The sequence below is a fragment of the Pituophis catenifer genome, unplaced genomic scaffold (genome assembly GCF_029215685.1).
Source record: "Pituophis catenifer annectens isolate HBS135680 unplaced genomic scaffold, rPitCat1.0.hap2 SCAF_16, whole genome shotgun sequence".
Classification (NCBI taxonomy): Eukaryota; Metazoa; Chordata; class Lepidosauria; order Squamata; family Colubridae; genus Pituophis; species Pituophis catenifer.
In genome coordinates, this window is record NW_027256896.1 from 14864949 (window position 1) to 14886767 (window position 21819).

The 21819-nt window shown below is 41.2% G+C and overlaps 1 protein-coding gene across 1 annotated transcript in view; it reads right to left on the bottom strand.

The window, feature by feature from the left end:
• Positions 1-21819, bottom strand: part of SMG1 (SMG1 nonsense mediated mRNA decay associated PI3K related kinase) — a 76332-nt gene that overhangs the window by 45828 nt on the left and 8685 nt on the right. The window contains exons 3-25 of the mRNA XM_070955270.1: positions 21663-21818; positions 21096-21232; positions 19870-19928; positions 18298-18511; positions 17597-17722; positions 17441-17513; positions 16401-16498; positions 15108-15281; positions 13530-13754; positions 12633-12734; positions 12105-12374; positions 10546-10676; positions 9064-9225; positions 8561-8679; positions 8002-8089; positions 7802-7903; positions 7003-7143; positions 6405-6604; positions 5508-5704; positions 5087-5251; positions 4018-4172; positions 2083-2228; positions 1318-1519 (exon numbers count right to left, since the gene is read on the bottom strand). Coding sequence (XP_070811371.1) covers positions 1318-1519; positions 2083-2228; positions 4018-4172; positions 5087-5251; positions 5508-5704; positions 6405-6604; positions 7003-7143; positions 7802-7903; positions 8002-8089; positions 8561-8679; positions 9064-9225; positions 10546-10676; positions 12105-12374; positions 12633-12734; positions 13530-13754; positions 15108-15281; positions 16401-16498; positions 17441-17513; positions 17597-17722; positions 18298-18511; positions 19870-19928; positions 21096-21232; positions 21663-21818 — 3442 coding nt within the window. The remainder of the gene's footprint in view (positions 1-1317; positions 1520-2082; positions 2229-4017; positions 4173-5086; positions 5252-5507; positions 5705-6404; positions 6605-7002; positions 7144-7801; positions 7904-8001; positions 8090-8560; positions 8680-9063; positions 9226-10545; positions 10677-12104; positions 12375-12632; positions 12735-13529; positions 13755-15107; positions 15282-16400; positions 16499-17440; positions 17514-17596; positions 17723-18297; positions 18512-19869; positions 19929-21095; positions 21233-21662; position 21819) is intronic.

The window sequence follows — 21819 nt, forward strand, 5'->3', positions numbered from 1 at the left end:
CAAAATCTTTGCAAGTGGTCCATATTATGAGCCGCGGTGGCGCAGTGGTTAGAGTGCAGTACTGCAGGCTGCTTCTGCTGACTGCCGTCTGCCTGCAACTTGGCAGTTCGAATCTCACCAGGCTCCAGGTTGACTCAGACTTCCATCCTTCCGAGGTGGGTAAAATGAGGACCCAGATTGTTGGGGGCAAGAGGCTGACTCTGTAAATCGCTTAGAGAGGGCTGGAAAGCACTGTGAAGCGGTATATAAATCTAAGGGCTATTGCTATTACAGTACTATTTCAAGTTTAGATGGGCAAAAAAGGAGCTGCTATATTGGATTAATGCCTGGAGATCCGTGACCATGGCTCTTGAGAGGTAGTGGGACTGCCTCTGAAGGCTACCTTCTGAGAGGCTTCCTTGTGCAGTTTGCGGGCCACGGTGAGAGCAGGCTGCTAGACTAAATGGGCCAGAGCAGTTGTGACATTCAAATTTTTTCTCTACCGGTTCTGTGGGTGTGGTTTGGGGGGGGGGGTCCTGTGACTGAGTGGGCATGGCCAACTTGATGTCACTCATGGCCATGCCCACTCAGTCACATGACATCCCCCCAAACCACGCCCACAGAACCCGGTAGGAAAAAATGTGTGTATGAGCACCAGAAAGGCTCATAGTGAATGCTGTGGCAGAGAGAAGCCGAACTTTTCTCCCTCCATTCACAGCGGAGCTGCTGCTCCCTTTATGGTCCCCCCCCCAGTCCCCTCCCTCCCAGGGGTCGAAGTACCTTAAAGGGAGAGGCTGCAGCAGCTCCACTGTGAATGGAAGGAGAAAAGTTCAGATTCTCTCTGCTGCATTTAACATTGAATTCTGTGGAATATCAAGCGGCTGAAAGGGCCGAGCGAGCGGCCGGAAGAGGTGAGCGGGCAGGCGTGGGCAGGGCCAACCAGGGGTGATTTTTATCGGTTTGGTGAACTGATTCAAATCGTCCCTACCAGTTCGTCCGAGCCGGTCCAATCTGGTCGAATTTTATCTCTGGGCCAGAGGTGTGACTTAGAAGGACACTGCTTATCTCCTTAAACCTCTGTCTGGGAGGCTGGCCTATATATATATATTTTAATCTTAATTAGTAATGGAGAACCAGGAGGCAGAACCAAATGTAACAGCAGGGCACAGAACTATTACAGCTCAAAATCAGAAGTCTGCCCTCGCCAGGAAAACCTCAACTATCATCTCCTCTTGGTTTCCTTTTGTCTGTCACACAGATGAGCTATCCTAAGCACATCTGTTGCCTGAAAAAGACTTCCTCGTGGCACGGCACGGCTGAGAAGCCAGCGGAACTTACTTGATGTAGTTGAAGTCTGCTTTCAAATTTACTGAGCCGCTGCTGCTGTTTTTTTTCAAGTCATGCACCGCGTTCTGCCATTCCTGCACCGAAGACCAGTCTGCGATGGAGATGTAACACTCACAAGCTTTGTTCCCTAGGTAATTGATGACTTCAGGGGAAGAATCCCCTGCCTTAGTCAGCACCATCTTCCGCGAATCTCCTGCATAAGCCAAAGTCTACCATTAGTGCCCTCCACAAACTTAAGACACAGTATTTTCAAATGTTTTATTTTATTTATTTAATTCAATATGTTACCTCTCGACACACACCTTGGAATTCATTTTCTGGGATGAAAGCTCGACCATTTATTGTGGTCTTTGGAAAGAGTTTTATTTTCCTGCCTCACAATTCTCACCTAGGCTACTTTTGGTCAATGCAATATTTGTTTCTTGGGCAAAGGTACAGAAAACGACATTGCTACTTTTTTCTCTTCCTTAAAGAGAGGTTGCATTATTGCTTCCTATGGAGAACCATCACACATGAACTATCCCCAAAATAAGATCCTACCAAGTCAAAGGTGCCAACTTTTTATTCTTGCTTGTTCCATTTAAGGAACATGCAGTTTACTCTTAGACTTATGGGCATGTTCATTTCTAAGTATTTCCACCTACGCACACAGAGACATACCACCCTTCCTTCTATGCTACACTCACGACTGTCCCAGACTGCCAGTAACTGACTAAACACAGTCTCTCAAAAAAAAAAAAAAAAATTAATACCCACCATTTAGGGAGTGTTTTGGGCTGGCATTATTGCCACTGTTCAAATTGGCCAACTTGAGGACGGCTTTATCAAAACCGGCGACACAGCAATCAACCCCCGTCATGGCAGAGAGATGCTCCTGGTACTCAACAGCCGCCTTTTCAAACCTTCAAGAATGTCAGTTGCAGGAATTAGGAAAAACTTCCCATGACTACTTATGCTGCTTTAATCCATCCCATAATAGAACATTCCTCGCTGGGCAGGAACGGCCCCGCATATAGCTTGGCAACGAGCAGACCAGAAGCGCAGATTTAGCCCACAAATTTGCCTTTTCCAGCTGCTCTTCCCAGTAAAGGGAAAGAAAGAGCGGTAAATGAACCCACCATCCTGTTCATCGCTGTTCTCCTATTCAGAAAAACGCTACAAATTTATATTTTCCCACCACCCCTTAGCTTCTAAACCAGGGGTCTCCAAACTTGGCAACTTTCCGACTTTTGACTTCGACTCCCAGAATTCTACACCAGGTGAGAAATTCTGGGAGTTGAAATCCCCAAGTTTTAAACTTAGTAAATTTGGAGACCGCTGTTCTTTTTTCTTTTTTAATAATTTTTATTAAACAGTTTGTCTTTAAAAACAACACAAAAAACAATCACACATATATAAAATAAAACACATCAAGACATAACGTATTGAACATTACATACCGTCAATGGTAATTTTACAGCATTCTGTATCGACATACGTATTTTGCTTTTGTAGTTCTCTATTCTATCATTTCTATTTACTTCTCAATAGTAGAATAATCACATTACTTCAATGTATATATACATACATTGTAATATTCATTGTTCTTATCTACATATTTATATTCGTTTATATTTACATCTCTTTATTTAATGTTATTTAGTTACCCATTTTGAGTTTCATCAGTATTAAGTTAAAACACATCTTGTTCTGATTTCTGTTTTCGAGCCAACTGTACATTTTATTCCATATTTCATAATAGTCCAAATCCTCTCTCTTTCAACTCCATAGTCATTGAGATGGATAAAATGACTATGGAGACTGCTGTTCTAAATCTACTCCCAGCTGGTACCATGTTTTCCCCAAAAATAAGACCCTCTCTTCTATTTTTTTGAACCCTGAAATAAGCACTTGGCCTTATTGCCATGCACTCAAAAGCCCGATTGGGCTTATTATCAGGGGATGTCTTATTTTGGGGGAAACAGGGTACTTACAATACTGCCCCACATAACCACAGTAGCCTATGATGAGAATAAATGACACCCATCAAACAAAGCGCACTATATCTTAAAACAGTTCTTCAAAAGATATCGAGCACCTCTCTCTGTTCTTCTAGATTATATAGATGCTCTGGAAAAGTATGCACCCCAATAAATGGACGCCTACTGCGACATCACATCCATAAAGATAACATAACCCACACGATGCCAATTGATCTCCCTTCCCCTCATGGAAGGGTCTAAACATGAAAAGGGGAAAAAGTTACCATATTTTTCGAACTATAAGAAGCACTTTTTTATCTCCCAAAAGGGGGTGAAAATGTCTGTGCGTCTTATAGACCGAATATTGCTGAAGCCCCACCCACCCACCAGCTGCTTTTTTGGCCTCCGCACGCCCCATTTTCACACCTTTTTTTTCAGCCACTTTTTGAAGCTTTTTTCAGCCCCGTTTTCAGGGCTTTTTTTGGCCCTTTTTTGGGAGGAAAATGGGCCAACACAAGCCTCAAAAATGGACCAAAAAAGCCCCCAAAACGGGCTGAAAAAAGCCTCGAAAATGGGCCGAAAAATCCCCCAAACAGGCCAAAAAAAGCTGGAAAAGGACCAAAAAAAGGGAAGCCAAAAACTTTTTTGTTTTCCTCTCCTAAATTTAGGTGCATCTTATAGTCTGAAAAATACGGTATATTTATTCACCATTGTTGTATAAACCACTCACCGTCCTTCAGCCTGCTGAGCTACAGAATTAATCCAGGTGAGGTTTTTGCCAACTATAGCTGAAGACCAGACAGCTATACCTTGAATGGCTTCGGGGCAATGAAGTTCACAGAGGGCTTCTACGACCATCATGATAGTTACTTCTAATTCATTTCCCTAGGAGCAGAGAGATCAAAAAATGGTTAGTTTCATCTATTAGTTTAATCCCATCATGTCTGACTCTAGGGGGTCAGTGCACATCTCAGCCACAGCACTGTCCGAAGACATTTCCATAGCCACTGGAAAAGACTCTGATGTTGGGAAAGATATTGAAGGCAAAAGGGGAAGGAGGATGGAAGAGGATCAGATGGTTAGTTAAGGTCAGCGATCCTATCGGTTTGTTGCAAAAATCAAATCTAGAAAGCACACACAGGCAGACTGATGCAGCAGGATTCATTAACTTCTTTATATACGTAACAGATGAAGTAAATTTTACAAGAGTTCTTTCAATGTGGTAACAAGTAGAGAAATCAGTTTCAGTTCAGCAGACAGACAAGCCCAGGCTTGTTTCATTTCAGAGCTGAGCACAGAGCTTAAAACAAAGAGAGCCTCCTCTATACAGGGCAGTTAAACTTCTGCACAGACTCAGTTGCCTACGCCAAGCCGAGACTTCAGACTTCAGTTTCTGTTTCAAAATAAGCCTCATTGGCTGAGCCTGTTACCCTGCCTATTCATTGGCTGACCTTGTTACTTTGTCTTCATTCAGTCCCCATTGGCTGATCTATTCCAGTCCATGAATATTCATACTCTGACAGATGCAGTGATCAGGAATTTTGGGGCAACTGTGGGAGACCATGGAGGACGGGGGGGTCCTGACGTGCTATGGTCCATAGGGTCACCAAGAATCGGACACTACTTAGCAACAAATTTTAGTCCTTGTGATTCTTATAACAAGTCCGTCTTGAGTGATACCTCACATAATTACTCTGCATGGGGGTGGGGAAATGGGACATAAGTAAGCCAGCAACCTTTGGCTCCCCCAGTGATTTATTCAGAAGACTATGAAATATTATGCCCAGAAGTGTCATTACCTGAGATATATTATTAGTCTTCATTTCTGTCAGCAAATCAAAACCATGACGGACCGTGACGGCAGGCTGTCCAGCCAATAACCCAACGCGCATGATGGAAAGCCGAATACGAGTTAACCAATCTTGGCAGGTCTGACGGTTTGTGTAGAAGAAGGTCCTGATTACCTTTGTAAATGGAGAGGGAGAAATCACACTTACTGCTTGTTTACTCACAGATGTACAACAGGAAGATTTACCTATACACCGTAAAAACAGTAAAAAAACAAAAAAACAAACAAACTGGAACATAACTGTGGAGAGTCTATCTTCAGAAGGAGCTTTGGACCATGAAGACAACCCCGATCAACAACTGATCTGTTGATCAGCAACTGGATGTTTTAAGGCTACTACGTAAGTAGGAGAGGGGGGGTGCTGGAGTTACCTTTGGTGGGGACGTAAGAGCATTGGCGCATCCTTCATAAGCATTATACATCAGTTTCTCCAAGTTCTCCAAGTACTGAAGGAGCAGAACCAGCCGCAGTTGGTTGCTGCTGTGACCTTCGTCGTTGTCAGCTGTAGTCCACTGGCTGACGTCTTGATCCGGATTTAAGGTGTGAGCCGCAAGGCTTCTAATGATACCTGGAAGCAGTGCCGATTCAGAATAGATCAGGGTACAATGTTTCAGACTAACTATTTCTACCCAAACTTGAAAAAGGCAATCCCTTCATTGCAGAAAAGATCCCATGGCCACACTGAGCATTTTGAACTGAATCATATTGAATGCACAAGACATCCTTATATACAAGTTTACGAAAGTTGTCCATAGATTCGTAATTATAATGACTGTTTAAATTCTGAGTTTATCTCACATAGAAAACAATAGGGATAAAGGTGTAACTAGCTAGGAAAATACTAGAAAAGTGCATCCTTCACAGAGCTCTGATGAGAATATTCACTAATTTGTTTGTACAAAACCAAGGCTACAATCTTATGTCTGATTTGCCATCCCATTAGAAAAGGATTTTTAATTTTTTAAATAACCAGATTAGAATGCATAGGAATTTTATGTATGCTGTGCCTTGTCTAGAAAAAAAAATTCAATGAAATGTTTTTGTAAATTTCAGCAATAAGTGAACTAGAATGCTTTTTAAAAATGCAATTTCACATTATGCGTTTTAAGTTAAGGCAGGTTTCAATTTAAAAACCTAAGCACATTATTTCCAAAATGCCCCTCAATTTTTGGGAAGCGCACACGCATACTGTTTATGAACATGTTTTAAAAATGTCTAGTCATCCCAGATAGAAAGTGTGAAAATATACTATAAATCTTTTCAGTTACCTTCAATAGTTTGGAACGTGTCCTGAGCTCTGCCTAGGGGTGTTCTTAACTTTGAAAGGACAGTAAATTGGGCTGCTTCCCAAATAGCCCACTGCCAAAGGACAGCCTCTGTTTTCAATAAATTGCGTGGAATACTGGATTGATCGTGTTTGTCCAATCTTTGGCAACTATAAAATAACCTTTCTAGCCAGCTCTCTTTCCTGAAACAGAATTGGTTGTTAAGGCAGGTGAGCAAAAGTTAACACAATGTAACTGAATTATATTTCATTTAGATGAAGAGAGGAATGTTATCTACAGTAACAGCAGCTGTTACTGTACAACAGTATTCAGTGGCTCTACTCAGATTTAATATCAAATAAAATTAACAGTTTTTCATTCTATCTATATGTCTCGGGGTGTCAGTTCCTCTTTTCCATCCGCAGCCGCAAGCAAAACCCTCTCGTAGAGGCTAAGTTATTTAATACAATATATTATGTATAATTTCTCAGTAACTGACTATCTCTTGCCAATGTACCCATTTTTCCTTGTTCTTCCACCTCACCAAATAATATTCTTTTTTTTTCTTTTTGTAGCTTTGAAGTTCACAGATGCTTCTTACCCTGTTCGGTGAGAACTTCCATACAGGATGAAACTAATGATATCAGAAAAGTCTTGTGGGTGAAATGTGTTGCTTGGAGTTTTGCTCATGTGTCCCCGAATGGCTAGGGAGATTTCTTGGATTTCTGCATGGTGATGATTGCTATTAAAAATTACAAGGAAAAAAAATACAAATTGTTTAGTGAGAACTTGGGAGGCAAATATACAGACACAAAGCTTCCTCCCAGCTGTCACCTGTAAATGTCAAACCCTCCTCCACACACTAAAAAAAATGGCTTTTACATGGGCCTCACATTATATGACCGACGACTTGGTATGCAGAATAGGTAGAAAAAGACCTCTGACCCGGTGCGCAGCGCATTAGACCCCTCACATCTTGAAGAATATATCTCCTAATCCATCAAATTCTCACCATGGATTGGGAAAGGATCTAGGGCAGTGTTTCTCAACCTTGGCAGCTCCCAGAATTCCCTATTCAGCACGCAACTGATTTTAAGATTAGAACTGGAAGTATCTGACTCAGTGGTGGAATTCAATTTTTTTTACTACCGGTTCTGTGGGTGTGGCTTGGTGGGCATGGCAGGGGAAGGATACTGCAAAATCCCCATTCCCACCCCACTCTGGGGTCAGCCAGAGGTGGTATTTGTCAGTTCTCTGAACTACTCAACATTTCCGCTACCGGTTCTCCAGAACCTGTCAGAACCTGCTGGATTTCACCCCTGATCCGACTACGTCACTTGATCTTGTTTTTCCACACACCAATTCTAAGAATTTACACCCAAGGCAACTCACTTACTTACCTTAATATGACATCCAAAGGAATAGACTTTAAAAGCTTCCCAAATGCCTGCCTGATCCGAGCAACACTGTGGACCAGCTGAACGCGGCATACGTCGACACACCTGTGCCACAAAACAGTGAAAACAACACAGTAATGCAGGCACTCGCACAATAGCTGAACAGAACAATGAATTTACAAAAAGGTTAATGGGCTAAATACCTCTGGAGTAAATCTTCTGGGAGAGAGGATGACAAAGCATGAAGGCTGTTGCATGCTTGGAGACAAATGTTAACATCTTCCAAGAGAGCTGCGTTTTGGAATTAAGGCAGTTTTATTATCCACCAGAATGATATTATCCATTTATCTTTTAGCAATGACTGTTAATATTAAAAGCATATTTAAGAGCAATGAATGGCAGAAGTTGTACTTGATTTCCTCAATTTTTACACATCTTAATTCCTAGATATCTTCAGTTTAAGTTACTTACTGTAACCAATCTAGGGAAAACTAAAGCATGAAGTTTGCAGAGGGGTAAGATGTATTTTATCAGATCAGAAAAATTTGTATGCAAATGAATATAATTTATATTTTAGCAAGACTTTAACTAATGGAAATAATGAATGAATTGTGATTTATGCTATGTTGTTGACTGTAAAATGTTCTCAGTTAAAGAAATATAAAATGCAAGTCCTTTGCTAGTTTTCTAACAACAGATTCACAAGAAAATTGATACACATTTTGCTTATCCCTTTTTAAATTAGAAAAGTCGAACTCTTACTGTTTGCCAGAAGTCCTTTGCAAAACTTATGGAAGGAGGGGAGCGAGAACAAGGGCGCGTAGGTCTCTGATTTCTTCATCAGAACAGCTACTTCCAAAGCCCAAGTCATGAGCAATTTCCTAAAAACACAAACATCCTCTTCAATTTTTATACTATGTATCTAATGCCTTTCTCCAGAGTAGCCGTGCTTTTCAAAGATGGCAGTTTCAAATGACAACTTTAAGCATGTTAGCTGTGGAATTCTGGGGGTTGAAGTCCACACAACCTTAAAAGTTGCCAACCTTGAAAAACACTGCTCTGGAATTAAATTCGATACCCAAGATTTAAATGAAAAAACAGGCACATATTACAAATATCCAGGAATCTAATTCCTCCCTGAGGAACAACCCTTAAATATATCAAGTTTCTTCCCTGCCCTCTTTTCACATGCACTGATCATTAATTATTTTTTGGTCATTTTATTAGAGAAAACAATATTTCGACCGGATGAAACTACTAGTTACCTGGTATCATGGGTCAGGTTATCCTTTTTAAGTAAAAGTCCCAGAAGGTTTACAATGATAGAGAAATGTTTCTTTGTAGCTGTGGTCACAGTGCTTATGACAGCCCCGTCAAACAAAGAAGGCGATGAGGAGCTGAGACTGCTAGATATGAAGTGGTCATGCCTGGAAAAGGGACAGAGAATTCGATTTTAGTCATACAACCGGCTAAATACTGTATATTTGGGGAGGCAACACATGTTGCGGTATAGCCTGACAGTGTTCATAAATGTTAAAATTATTGAAACCCAAAGCTCAACATTCCCATAGAAGATTATTGGACCATCTTCATTCGCTGCCTTCTAAGAACGCAGCATTGATAGTCCCACTGCAGACCAGACCAAGAAATCAACTCCCCAAGAAGGCTGTATAAAAAGCCCGTTTGATTTTGCTTTACTTCCACCCCCCCAGCTTCTCTTATATTCATGTAAATTGGGGGGGGGGGGTGTTTGCTTGAGTCACTTGCGCAGATTCTTCTTGTTTTTGATTCAAGCCACATTTTCCCGACAATGAGTCTAGTCTATTTCTTCCTTACTCTCTATGTATCAATCCTTCCCCCTTATCAATAGTGTTTCCTTCTCTCCTGAAAGGCTCATTCTTGACAACCAAGCATCTCATTTCCTTCACAAAGAAAAAAAAAACCTGTGCAAATTCTAAGCTTCCCTTTTTAATTCTTAGAAAATGCATGAGTTCTCCCATCCAGCATGTGCAAAGCCTTGGTTATCCTTTTATCAAATAATCCTTATATTTTGCAAGGGATCTTACAGTGCAGCCCCTCTTATCAAACAGAGAGATCTTGGAGAAGGCACAATAGAACTTACATATATCCACACACACACACACACACACACACACACACACACACACGGGGTGGGGGGGAAGGGAGAGAGACAAACCCCTCACATCCTGGACATAAAATTGTTTCAACTTCTACCCTCAAAACGTTGCTATACGGCACTGCACACCAGAATAACTAGACACAAGGACAGTTTTTTCCCGAATGCTATCACTCTGCTTAACAACTAATTCCCACAACATTCAAATGATTTACTAAGACTGTATTATTATTATTATTCACTTACTAGTATCTATCTCTTCCCACTTATGACTATAACCATGTTGCTTGTATCTTTCAATTTATATTGTTTTTATTTGTCTCCTAGTACGATTTGATAGCTTATTAGTAACCTTGACTATCACTAAGTGTTGTATCTTTTTATTCTCGATGAATGTATTTTATCCTCCTTATGTACCCTGAGAGCATATGCACCAAAGACAAATTCCTTGTGTGTCCAATCACACCTGGCCAATAAAGAATTCTACTCTACAGCAAGGATTGTTTTAAGAGTCCAGCAGGATCTCCCACTAGAAGAACAAAAATCGAAATCGTTTGTAAACTGATGTAAGTACCACAGTTTCCTATTTAAAGAACGAAGCCCTTCGCACCTGGTGCAGTGTGAATACAGGGTGTACAGCACTGCGTACTGGACGGCTGGAAAGTGAACGGCTATATCACCGTGGGCAACCATCAAATTCTTGCTCAGCAAAGCGAAGACCGTCGGGGACAGAGCCCACATCTGAAAAACAAGCCGTGGTAGAGTGTAAAGCATAAATTGAAATTACAGTGGTACCTCGGTAGTCATCGTTAATTGGTTCCGGGAGGCATGATGAGCACCAAAAACAATGAGTACCAAACAAAATTTTCCCCACAAGGAATAATGCAGTAAGCCACAAGGCAGCCGATGACAAGTTGTAGAGCTTGTGCATTGAGTACCAAACAAACGATGAGAACCGGGACAAAATGTGTCAAAATGCATTGAGTACCAAAATCGACGAGTTTCAAAGCAGTTGAGTACCAAGGTACCACTGTATGTTCCTACCATAATTAGGGTTGAAAATGACAAAATACAGAGTTAAGATTTTTCTAAAACCCTCTCCGATAATAAATAGAGACAAAGGCTAGAGCAGTCATGAAAAATATCTTACAAACTGTGATATAAGGGAAGGGGCAGAGATGAACCTGGATAGTTTACACATTTTTTTTTTTTAAAGCCAAAACAACAGAGATAGTTTTTTCACTCAGACCATCACTCTTCTGAATACCTAATTCTCACAGTACTGTCTAATGACTACGTGTATTTACCTATGTAATGTGGCTGTAGTATTTATTTATTCTTTACTCCCCCTTTTATTGGTGTTATGATGATATCATTGTTCTGTTGCTTTGCATGTACACTGAGAGCACCGGAGGCAATTTTTTTTCTGTATTTCCAGTGCAAAGGGAAACATACCAATACAAAGACGTACATAGAAAATACAAGACCTACTCACTGAAGGGCTTCTAAAAATAAATAAAAGTTACTTTTTCTTTTTTGTGTGTGAATAAAGACCTGTAGTTATTTTAGAGCCATGCATTCACTGCTAACTATTGCAGAGCTTAAGATAAATAAATGGACTTCTTTCTAAACTAGTTCTAAATAACTTTAGAATTAAAGGCCTGGAGATTAAAACATATGAAGAACAGTTGCAGGATTTGGGTTTGGCTAGTCTAGAGAAAACGAGGATTGGGGGGACAGGATAGCAGCACTCCAGTATCTGAGGGGCTGCCACAAAGAGGGGGGGTCAACATGTTTTCCAAAGCTATTTTCCAAAGCCCCAGAGGGCAGGACAAGAAACAATGGATAAAAACTAATCAAGGAGAGAAGCAACTTGGAGTTAAGGAGAAACTTCCTAACAGTGAGGACAATTAACCAGTGGAACAGCTGGCCTCCACAAGCTATGGGTGCTCCATCACTGGAGGTTTTTAAGAAAAGACAGGACTGTCACTTGTCTGAAATGGTACAGGGTCTCCTGCTTGAACAGAGGGTTGGACTAGAAGACCTCCAAGGTCCCACAAAGGTACATTTACTTTGCACAACGGGTGCAAGGCTGCTTTACGTTTTCCACAGCCACATCAGTTTGGAAACACAAAAATCATTCGTACCCCAACGGTAGAGATAACTCACCCCAATCAACGAATTTTTGGCATTTCCAATTGTAGTCAGCGCACTGAGATCAAATATGACAACAAACTTTGCATTGGCCACTTCAAAAATGTGGTTCTTGAAAGCATCGTGGAGAATTTCCGAACAAGCTTGGGGAAGCTGCAGGCTGCAAAGGAGGCTGTTCAAGGCGCATGCCATTTCGCCCAGAATCAACTTGTAGGCTGTTTCCAAAACGGGAATGTTCTTTAAGCTTAGCACTGCTTGATATACAGCGTGTGCGGCAGCAACCACCTTGAAAAAAAAAAATTACAACATGTCAAGAAGGCTCCTGCCCCTTAAACGTTTCCTGTAACTCACGCTGATTCAAGACATACTTCAAGCCACAGTTTAGTTTCCTTCTCTATAGCTAGGTGTGATGTCTCAGGTGAGAATGATTTGCTGATGCAAGAATAAAATGACAGAGGTGTTCTCTTAATGTAAAGGTTATTCTTAAAACAAAATCTTCTAAGGTTTCATTTCACATGGTGTGAAATTTAATTTGCTGCTTACCTCTTTTTCCTTATGGTAGCGGAGTGTAAGAAGCTTAGATTCTGGTATAAACAATTTCTCTATAAATGATGATGGAAGTTTTGTATTTATTTGTTCAACGATCTAGGCAAAACAAAAAGGGGCTTTAGTATTACGTGAGTAAATTTTCACTTTGACTTAAAACATGGATCATGAATTGTTTGAAATGTTGTTTCCTATTTAACCAGTGTGTTTATTTATTCATCAAACAAAAATTACAAAATTGAATGAACTAAATGTAAAAACTAAAATGTGACAGGCACGATAGGCACTTACGCACACCCCCTTAGGAACCTCTTAAATATGGGATGAGGTCCAGAAAAGTTGGAATTAAAACTATGAAAGTTAGTAGTTTTATGCCACTTTTCCTGGATGGAAAATCCAAAGCAGCCCTCTCATTTGCTCCCTTATTTTCTACTGCTTATTAATAGCAGGAAAAGATTTCTACTAGGCTTACCAATTCTTTAAAAAATACTTGACAAGCCCTACAAATAGTTATGAAGGAGCTGTGAAATGTAATTCAACAACAATTACTGGCATCAAACTATAGCAAAGCATATTTAATACATATTCCCAACTGGTCTTCTTCTTAGTGTTATTATGTCCAGTAAGAAAATATATTGTTTATTATGTAGAGAACATAATTTGTACAGCATTTACAGTACATGCTAAAGGAATTGTTCATCCTGATTTTTTAATAGATAGCAAACACTAATTTGTTTAAGGCCAAAACATGTATCCCTTAAAACTCAAACAAAGCCAAAGGATTAACTTTAGGTTTCCAATTTACTTTTTTTTTTAATCACTTGTGGCCTTACATTTTTTTAAATGAACAAAACTGTTATCATTAAATGCAGATATTATGAGGATTGTATGTACCAGCATCAATAAGTTCAACACCGAGATGATATAATCAGTACCACAAATCTGACAATTTTCAAGTTGATCTAATCCATAAGTGATGATCATATCGCAATGTATATTCATGCTGGGATCCAGACTGCCAAGCAGGACACCGACACACTCATTGGCAGCAGTCAATACCGCCTCAGAAAAAAAGACCTGGTTGGCGGCTGTCACACACCTCATTACTCTGTACAAAACCTGAAGGAGGAAACAAAAAGAGAGAATTTAGTTACAGTGAAAGTACACTGTCACCCCTTTGAACTCATGCTGTCCGTCTGAAGTATTTTGATCAAGCATATTCTATTTTTTTTGTTAATATGCACCATATGTCTAAGTCACCATAGAGGCAACTAAAGCTCTATCTCACAAGGTAAGCTGATCCCAGCAAAATAAAGATGTTTTATCATATTTTTCAGAGTATAAGACACTCCGGAGTATAAGACGCACCTTAGTTTTTGGGGAGAAAAATAAGGAAAAAAAATTCTGCCTCTGCCTACCAGCATCCATCGGTATTCATCTGGCTAGCATTCTGTCAGTGTGAGAGAGTTGAGGGCTGTTTGGAAACTGAAACAGTATTTGCTGTGAGAGCAACAAGGAGACAGCAAGAAGCCTGGGCGTGTCTTAGCTCAACTATTCTGTACTAAAGCTGCATGTTGCTCTGAAACTAAAACTGAAACTCCTCTCCTCTGCTTGTGTTTTTGCTTGTATTTACTACCACGTTGGAAAACATGCTTTTGGTATTGTATATTTACTTCATGTGTTATATTATATATAAAGAGAAGTTAATGAATCCTGCAGAATCAGTTACTTGTGTGTGCTTGCTGGATGTGATTGCTGCTGCAAACTCTGACACGTCCTTGCAGCAAATAGCAAACAGCCAGGTCAGCTTCAGCACATTATTGCAGCCTGATTCAGTGGGTGGATTGGCCTCCTGGAATACCCCGAATCAGATGTTCCAGGCTGCAGGGATTGCCACAAACCATCACCACCTCCGTGCCCCACGTTTTTGGCTACATTCGGTGTATAAGATACACCCAAATTTTCACCCTCTTTTTGGGGGGGAGGGGGTGTGTCTTATACTCTGAAAATTACGGTAATTTCTAGAGATACCAAAGTTCATGAGCGAGGTGCCCTAGAAGATTTTGTTGTGGCAGTCATTAAGCAAACGCCGTGGTCATTAAGGAAACCAATGGTTCACTATGGGCGTAATTGTGTAGAAAAGCAGAAGTGTCTTAAAATGTGGTCACATGATTGTGGGATGCTACCAACAATCGTAAATGAGGCCCAAAGCTCAGTCATGTGACTTGGAAGGGGGCGGACCTTTGGAATTTTCCATCCCAGTCAGAAGTAGTCCCAAGATCAGTCTGTTGCAACTTTGAAAAGTCATGTTGAGAGCTACGTATACACAATGAGGTGTGTTAGATGAAAGCAACACATTTTTCCAGTTTTTTTACACCGGAAAACGGAACACCGAAGTCACGATTATTTAATGTTTAATTAGCTTGGCGTGATTGGCCAATGAAACTGCTCAACCACCTGAGAGAGACTTACATCGGTTACATATCCTTCAGTAATCGGCGGCCCTCGGATGGGACTGAACCGCTCCCCAATACTCCTCACTACTGTGCTGAACACACGAAGCAGAGCTGCCAGTTTGGGCAGCGAAACGGAAGGAGGAGGAATATCTTCATCAACGGACTCTCCGGAAGCGACGTGGCCGAGGTCCTACATAAAGAAATATATAAAGATGCCGGTCCTCGTTGAGGTTGTGCTCAGAATTGCAGGGATACTTAGTCTTCAAATCTCCCTGCTTACACACGTTTCTTTTCATGTCAGTAAAACCCCTACAGATTTTAGTGATGCATTTAAATTCTGCAGGAGTTTAGCAAGGGTGTGTTCAAAGAATTGTTTCTCGGTTTTGTCCGAGACTTCAACTCCCAGAATTCCCAGCCAGCAAGTTCAAGTTGCCATGGTTGAGAAACACTCGTTTAAATTAATCTTGCAGGTACATTTAAGGAACAAAGCAACCATAACAGCAGATAATTCATGATAGAAAAGGTCTATGGAGATTTTCAATCGTCCAGGGCGGGGGTCGGCAACTTTAAACACTCAAAGAGCCACTTGGACCAATTTCCCACAGAAAAGAAAACACTGGGAGCCACAAAGGTCCTAATCGGAAACCCCCCGTTCAATTCTGGAGCCGACCGGAAGCCCGGTTTCCCCACCATAGAGTCTCCTCCTAGCGCAGTGTCCTTTTTCCTCTACCTGTCCTAACTGAAAGCCCTATTTTGGAACCAAGCGGAAAACCCGCCCCTTGCCATAGTCTCTCCTCTTGGTGCACTGTGCTTCCCCCCCCACCACCAACTGGAAGGTCCTCTCAAAATTGTGGCACCAACCAGCAACAGGGAGCCACAAAAGAGCCGCATGAGGCTCCAGAGCCGCAGATTGCTGACCCCTGGTCCAGGGCATGATTGTGCCAAAGGTGCTTTTCCAAAAGGCAACTGGACTTCCCCCCACCCCCGAAGATGTTTTGCTTCTCATCCATGAATCTCAGAACTGAAGAAACTTCTTGGATGAGAAGCAAAATGTTTTCAAGGGGAAAAAAATCCAAGAAAGTCCAAATTGCCTTTTGGAAAAGCAGCCTTGGGACATGACATAAAGGGGTATACAAGAGGAGAGCCCTTTAAGAGTGAAAGAAGATCCTTCAGGGAATTAGCTACAGTGTTCACAGTATTCATAAAACTTTCCAACAGAGACACAGGTAAGAACCTGAGTTACTCCCTAGAAAGTATCTCACTTTTCCCCCTAGCATTTATTCCGATTCAAGACTGATGGCCTCATTACCTCAGCATAAGCTTCCATATCCTCTAGAAACTGACCCAGGAGTGTGGTAGAAAAGGCCAGATCGGCTACCCAAAATGGTTCCAAACTCTGTAACCATCCTGTAGAAAGGGCCGGAGCAATGAAAAACATGGTCAGGTTAAAGCTACATCTGGTTCATCTAAAAAAATAAAGCGGCATAAAAATTAAGCAAGCAAAACTACCAGCACTAGCTAATAAAACCATGCATCATGTGTGAATGACTGCAGAAAAAAATAAATACTAGTCACATTTTACCGTGTTTTCCCCTAAAATAAGACCCTGCCTTATATTTTTTTGAACCCCGAAATAAGTGCTTGGCCTTATTTTCAGGGAGGTCTTATTATTTTGGGGCGCGTGGAGCAAGACAGGGCTGCTCTTGCTGCCTTACCTGATTCCAATCTCTGTCTCCCTAACGCTAACCAAAGGAAATGGCGGGGACCGGCTGCACATGCATTTAAATATTTTCAAGGAGGGCTTATTTGGGGGGGGGGGGGGCTTATTTTAGCATATGCACTCAAAAGCCTGATGGGGCTTATTATGAGGGGATGTCCTATTTTCGGGAAAACAGGGTAGTTGACAGTCTCTATATTGGTATAAACAACCTAAATTATGATTTTGGTAGGCAACAGCCTTAGAAATCAATGTTACACCTATTACAACTATTCAAGAGGAAGGGAAAGGAAGGGAAGGGAAGGGAAGGGAAGGGAAGGGAAGGGAAGGGAAGGGAAGGGAAGGGAAGGGAAGGGAAGGGAAGGGAAGGGAAGGGAAGGGAAGGGAAGGGAAGGGAAGGGGGATGGAGGAAGAAAAGCAGGTAGGATTCTGATCAAAATGAAATTTAGTGTAGCCAGATTTGTTTTTCAATAAGCTGAAATGTTTAACTGAAACCTTGCAAGTAACAGCATTTCCTTTGCATGCACTAACTGATGTAAAGCATATATGAGGAATAACTCTTGATCGCCCAACAAGGAAATCAGAGCACATTACAGGGCATCTCATAAAGTTATTTTATTTTTCAAGCTTACCTGAAACTTGCTGGGTCAGAGAAGGTTTTTGAGTGTGATCAATATGCCACCCAACTAATATGTCAACTGTGTCCTTGGAAAGCAATACACAAAAATTAATCCACCTGGAACACATAATGGAGCCCGTAAGGCATAAAGAGAAGGCAAGGCTCTTACCCTAAAATTCGTGCTGAAAATGTGAGGATAACAACGAGACACAAGAAGGATGCACTTGACACATTTACACAGCAATTCGGGGGTATCCACATTCTCTAGGATAGACTGCAGGCTAGTCATGACGAGCTTTGAGAGAGGGAGAAAAAAAAACACAGTTCTGTAAATACATGTAAAACAAACATGGCTACAACTATCCAAAAAGCAATTAAATAAACTGGGAGATGAATGCAGCATTTATTGTATAATTCATGAAAGTCATTCAATCCACTAAGAAGAACAAAACTGTAATTGTCAGCAGCAAGGATTTCGGAAAAACTGCTTGCAAAGTTAGAATGAGCTGCCCTTTTTTTCATTTTGAGCCTGTACTTTTGATACACTCTATTCCATGTCTCTAGACAGACAGACATGGATAGAGAGACAGAGAGACAGACATGGATGGATGGATGGATGGATGGACGGATGCACACACACACACACACACACACACACAGAGAGAGAGAGAGAGAGGGAGGGAGGGAGGGAGGAGAGAGAGAGAGAGAGAGAGAGAGAGAGAGAGAGAGAGAGAGAGAGAGAATAATTCCCATTGACTGATAATTTCTCATTCATTTGCATGTCACTAGCCAAACAAACTTTTACTTAGACACAAGCTGAGACTTAAATCTTTTTATGAAAAGCAAAACAGTCTTCGATTTTATTCTTACTTGCATTACAGATGAAAAGGCTTTCTTCTCGCCCACAGTCTCCAATGCCTTGTAACTTGCACACAAATAAAGCAGTTTAACTTCATCTTTAGTGGAGGAACTAAATTTGCTAAAAATCCATTTAAAGATCTTCTCAGCTTCGTAGCTCAAAGAAGCGCAAAGAAGGCCAAGACAGCAAGCCCCTTCCTGTCTCAATTCTTGAAGCAATTTGCTACTGCATTTATGAAGAGGAAGAAAAAAAAAAAGACAGTTGGTTATGAAATATAGCATCTCATCCAGTGACAAGCCTGGAATTAAAATGGCAGGGAACTGATCATTAGAGCTCCTGAAGGTTAGTTTGTGAAAAACGGTAGACACAGAAACTACAAGGATTCACACATTCATGCATTCATACATTCAAGTCAGCATCTCATTCGCACAGGGGTAAATTCCCATTTATACATAAAGGTAGTCCTCGACTTATAACCATTTGTTTAGTGACCGCTCAAAGCTATAATGGCATTAAAAAAAGTGACTTGTGACCAGTTTTCACACATACCACTACAGCAACCCCCCCTGGTCACGTGATCAAAATTTGGGTGCTTGGCAACTGGCATGTACTTGTGACCGTTGCCCTGTCCTGGAGTCATGTGATCGTCATTTGCGACCTTCCCAGCCGGCTTCTGACAAGCAAAGTTAATTGGGGGAAGCCAGATTCACTTAACGACTGCATGATTCAGATAACAACGGCAGTGATTCACTGATGGCTAAAGTGGCAAAAAAAAAAAAAAAGCTGTACAACGGGGTGTGGATTCACTTAATTAGCCATGGAAAGGTTGGGCTCGATTGTGGCCATAAGTCAAGGACTCCCTGTACGTTTCTACTCCCATCCTTGCCCCTCAGTTCAACAAACACCTTCAAAGCAGGAGGACATTAAATAAACTTAAGGAGTGGTGGGTGTCAGAAGCCGTTTTTCTGCTGATGGTTTGTACCAAGCCCTCTGAGCAATCGGATAAGAGGCAAGAGCTTTTCTTGATGCTTTCTGACCACTCCTTTCCTCATCACTGAGGCTAAAAGGAGGCACAGAATTCACTGATCTTTTTAGGGTAATGCCAGAACATTCCACCCCCTGTGGATCATGTCATTTGGGGACAGCGCAGCTTGGCAGCTTTCAGATGATCCCCTAAATTGGCTTGTTTCGGGGCCAGATTACCCCCCAGAATAGCTTGAATGACTTCCAGGTTGGAGGATTTTCTTTCCGGAAGCTGCCAAGCCATCTGTTGGAAATGGCACGCTCCGAAAGGGAAACAGAACGCTTGCAGAGATCTCCGGAGCTGTCCATTCCCAGATGGACCCGAATCAGAAATACAATACAATACAATACTTTATTGGCCAAGTGTGATTGGACACGCAAGGAATTTGTCTTTGGTGCATACGCTCTCAGTGTACATAAAAAGACAAAGATACATTCGTCAAGAATCATAAGGTACAAGACTTAATGATAGTCATAGGGTACAAATAAGCCATCGAATCATACTAGGAAACAATCAATATAAATGATTATTCTTTCAAAGCTGTCTTATTCCAACTTACCTTTCATTAAGCACATCATGTATGGCAGTCAAGATATTATCCAGTTGTTTAACAAGTACCTGTAAGAGTCAACACAGAAAGGTTTCACTAACAGGGTGACTGCAAAGCAAATTCAGGCTGTCTTCTCAAAGGTGTGATATTTTTTTTCAAAAGGAAACTGGACCTTTTGTTGTTGTTGAGGAAGAAGATGTTTTGCTTCTCGTCTAAGAAGCTTCATTCCCCCCACCCCACCTTTAGAACTAATGAACCTTCTTGGATGAGAAGTGAAACGTTTTCTTCTTCTTCCTAAAGGGGAAAAAAACCCCAATCCAGTCACCTTTTGAAGGAGAAAAATAAAAGCACCTTTGAGACAAGCTGGACGGCTGAGAATCTGCACAAACATGCAGGCTTCTTTCATGGCAACTGCTACCACCATTTATTTTCCTAGCCACTGGTCCAACTGGCCATCAGATGCTACATGAACTCCACCGCTGGCCAGGGGAGCTCAGTCTGGCCTGAACAGAATATAAATGCTTGCTTATGAGAGATGAGCTTGTTTTGGCCTTCAGCGTTCATAGGTCCAGCTTTTTTTCCCCTCCACTTCCCTTCTCTCTTTAGCATGTCAGCATCTTTTTATGTAAGCTGGAGCATAAATATAGAATTCTTGTCTCTCACTTTAAAAAAAAAATACAGACAAAAGGAACTATAAGCAGTCCTTATAACCATTCATTTAGCCACCATTCAAAGTTATAACAGCACTGAGAAAAGTGCACTTATGACCGGTTCTTGCACTTATGACCCTCGCAGAATTCACATGGTCCAATCAATCAAAATTTAGGCACTTGACAAATGTCCTTTAAGATGGTTGCAGCATCCTGGGGGTCATGTGATTGCCAATTGTGACCTTCCCAGCTGACTTCTGAAAAGCCAATGGGGGGAAAGCCAGATTCAGTTAATGATCGCATGAGTTAACTGCAATGGTTTGCTTAACAACTGTGGCCAAAACGGGCATAAAATTAAGCACAGCTCACTTTACAACCACCTTGGTTAGCAATGGAAATGATGGTCTCAAGTCAAGGCCTACCTTAAAACACAAAGGCTACCCAAGAAGGAGAAAAGGAAAAAAAATGAAAGTAACATAGTCTTGTTATGTAGAAACCTGGATGATCCTTTGCATGAAGTCAAGCTTAAAGCAAAGGAGCCCTTAGTCAAGGAAAAAACAAAAGCCATATATAACAATACTTAACCAGTTTGTTCTCTGGTTGCTGAATAAACTCTTTCAGTTGCTTTACAGTAGTCAGTCTTCGATCTCTGTCATCTTCCCGAGTAATCCTCCGAAGAAGATTTGACAGTCGAGACTCATCAGAGTAAGACAATGATCGCTCTAGAAATTGAGATAATGGCACACACGCATGTCCTTCTCTCCCAGAATCAGACCGATCCCCATAATAATAAACAATCCATTCCCATGAAAATAGATCAGCTACATTTAGTTTAACTTTGTCACAATTAATGGTAAACAGCTTCAACCAACTATGCTGTACGACTTTTGCTCAGAAAGAAACCAAAACCCGTAAAAAGGGCCACCCCAATTTAAAAAGAAAGAAAGAAACCCTTTTATTACAATGTTCTCAGGGCAACAGTTCACTTGATTTAAAATAAACCGTAGTGTAATTATACCCAGTATTAGAATTTCATATTTTCAAGCCCTTGAACATGGTTCTAATTTTAGGAGACATTTCCTATGGTTACTATAATAATAAAACCAGCTCAAAGCATCAGCCCACTTTTCTACTGGCACACTCAGTTCTTACCCTGTGTTTTCCTCATGTCTTTTGTGACTAAAGCACGATTCCCATGCTGAACACTGGTAAAATCAGAATTGGTCACATTGTTAACTCTCAGCTCTTGCCCCAACGACTTCCGACCATAAGTATTTTCCCCAGATCCTCCATTGACACTGTAGCCACC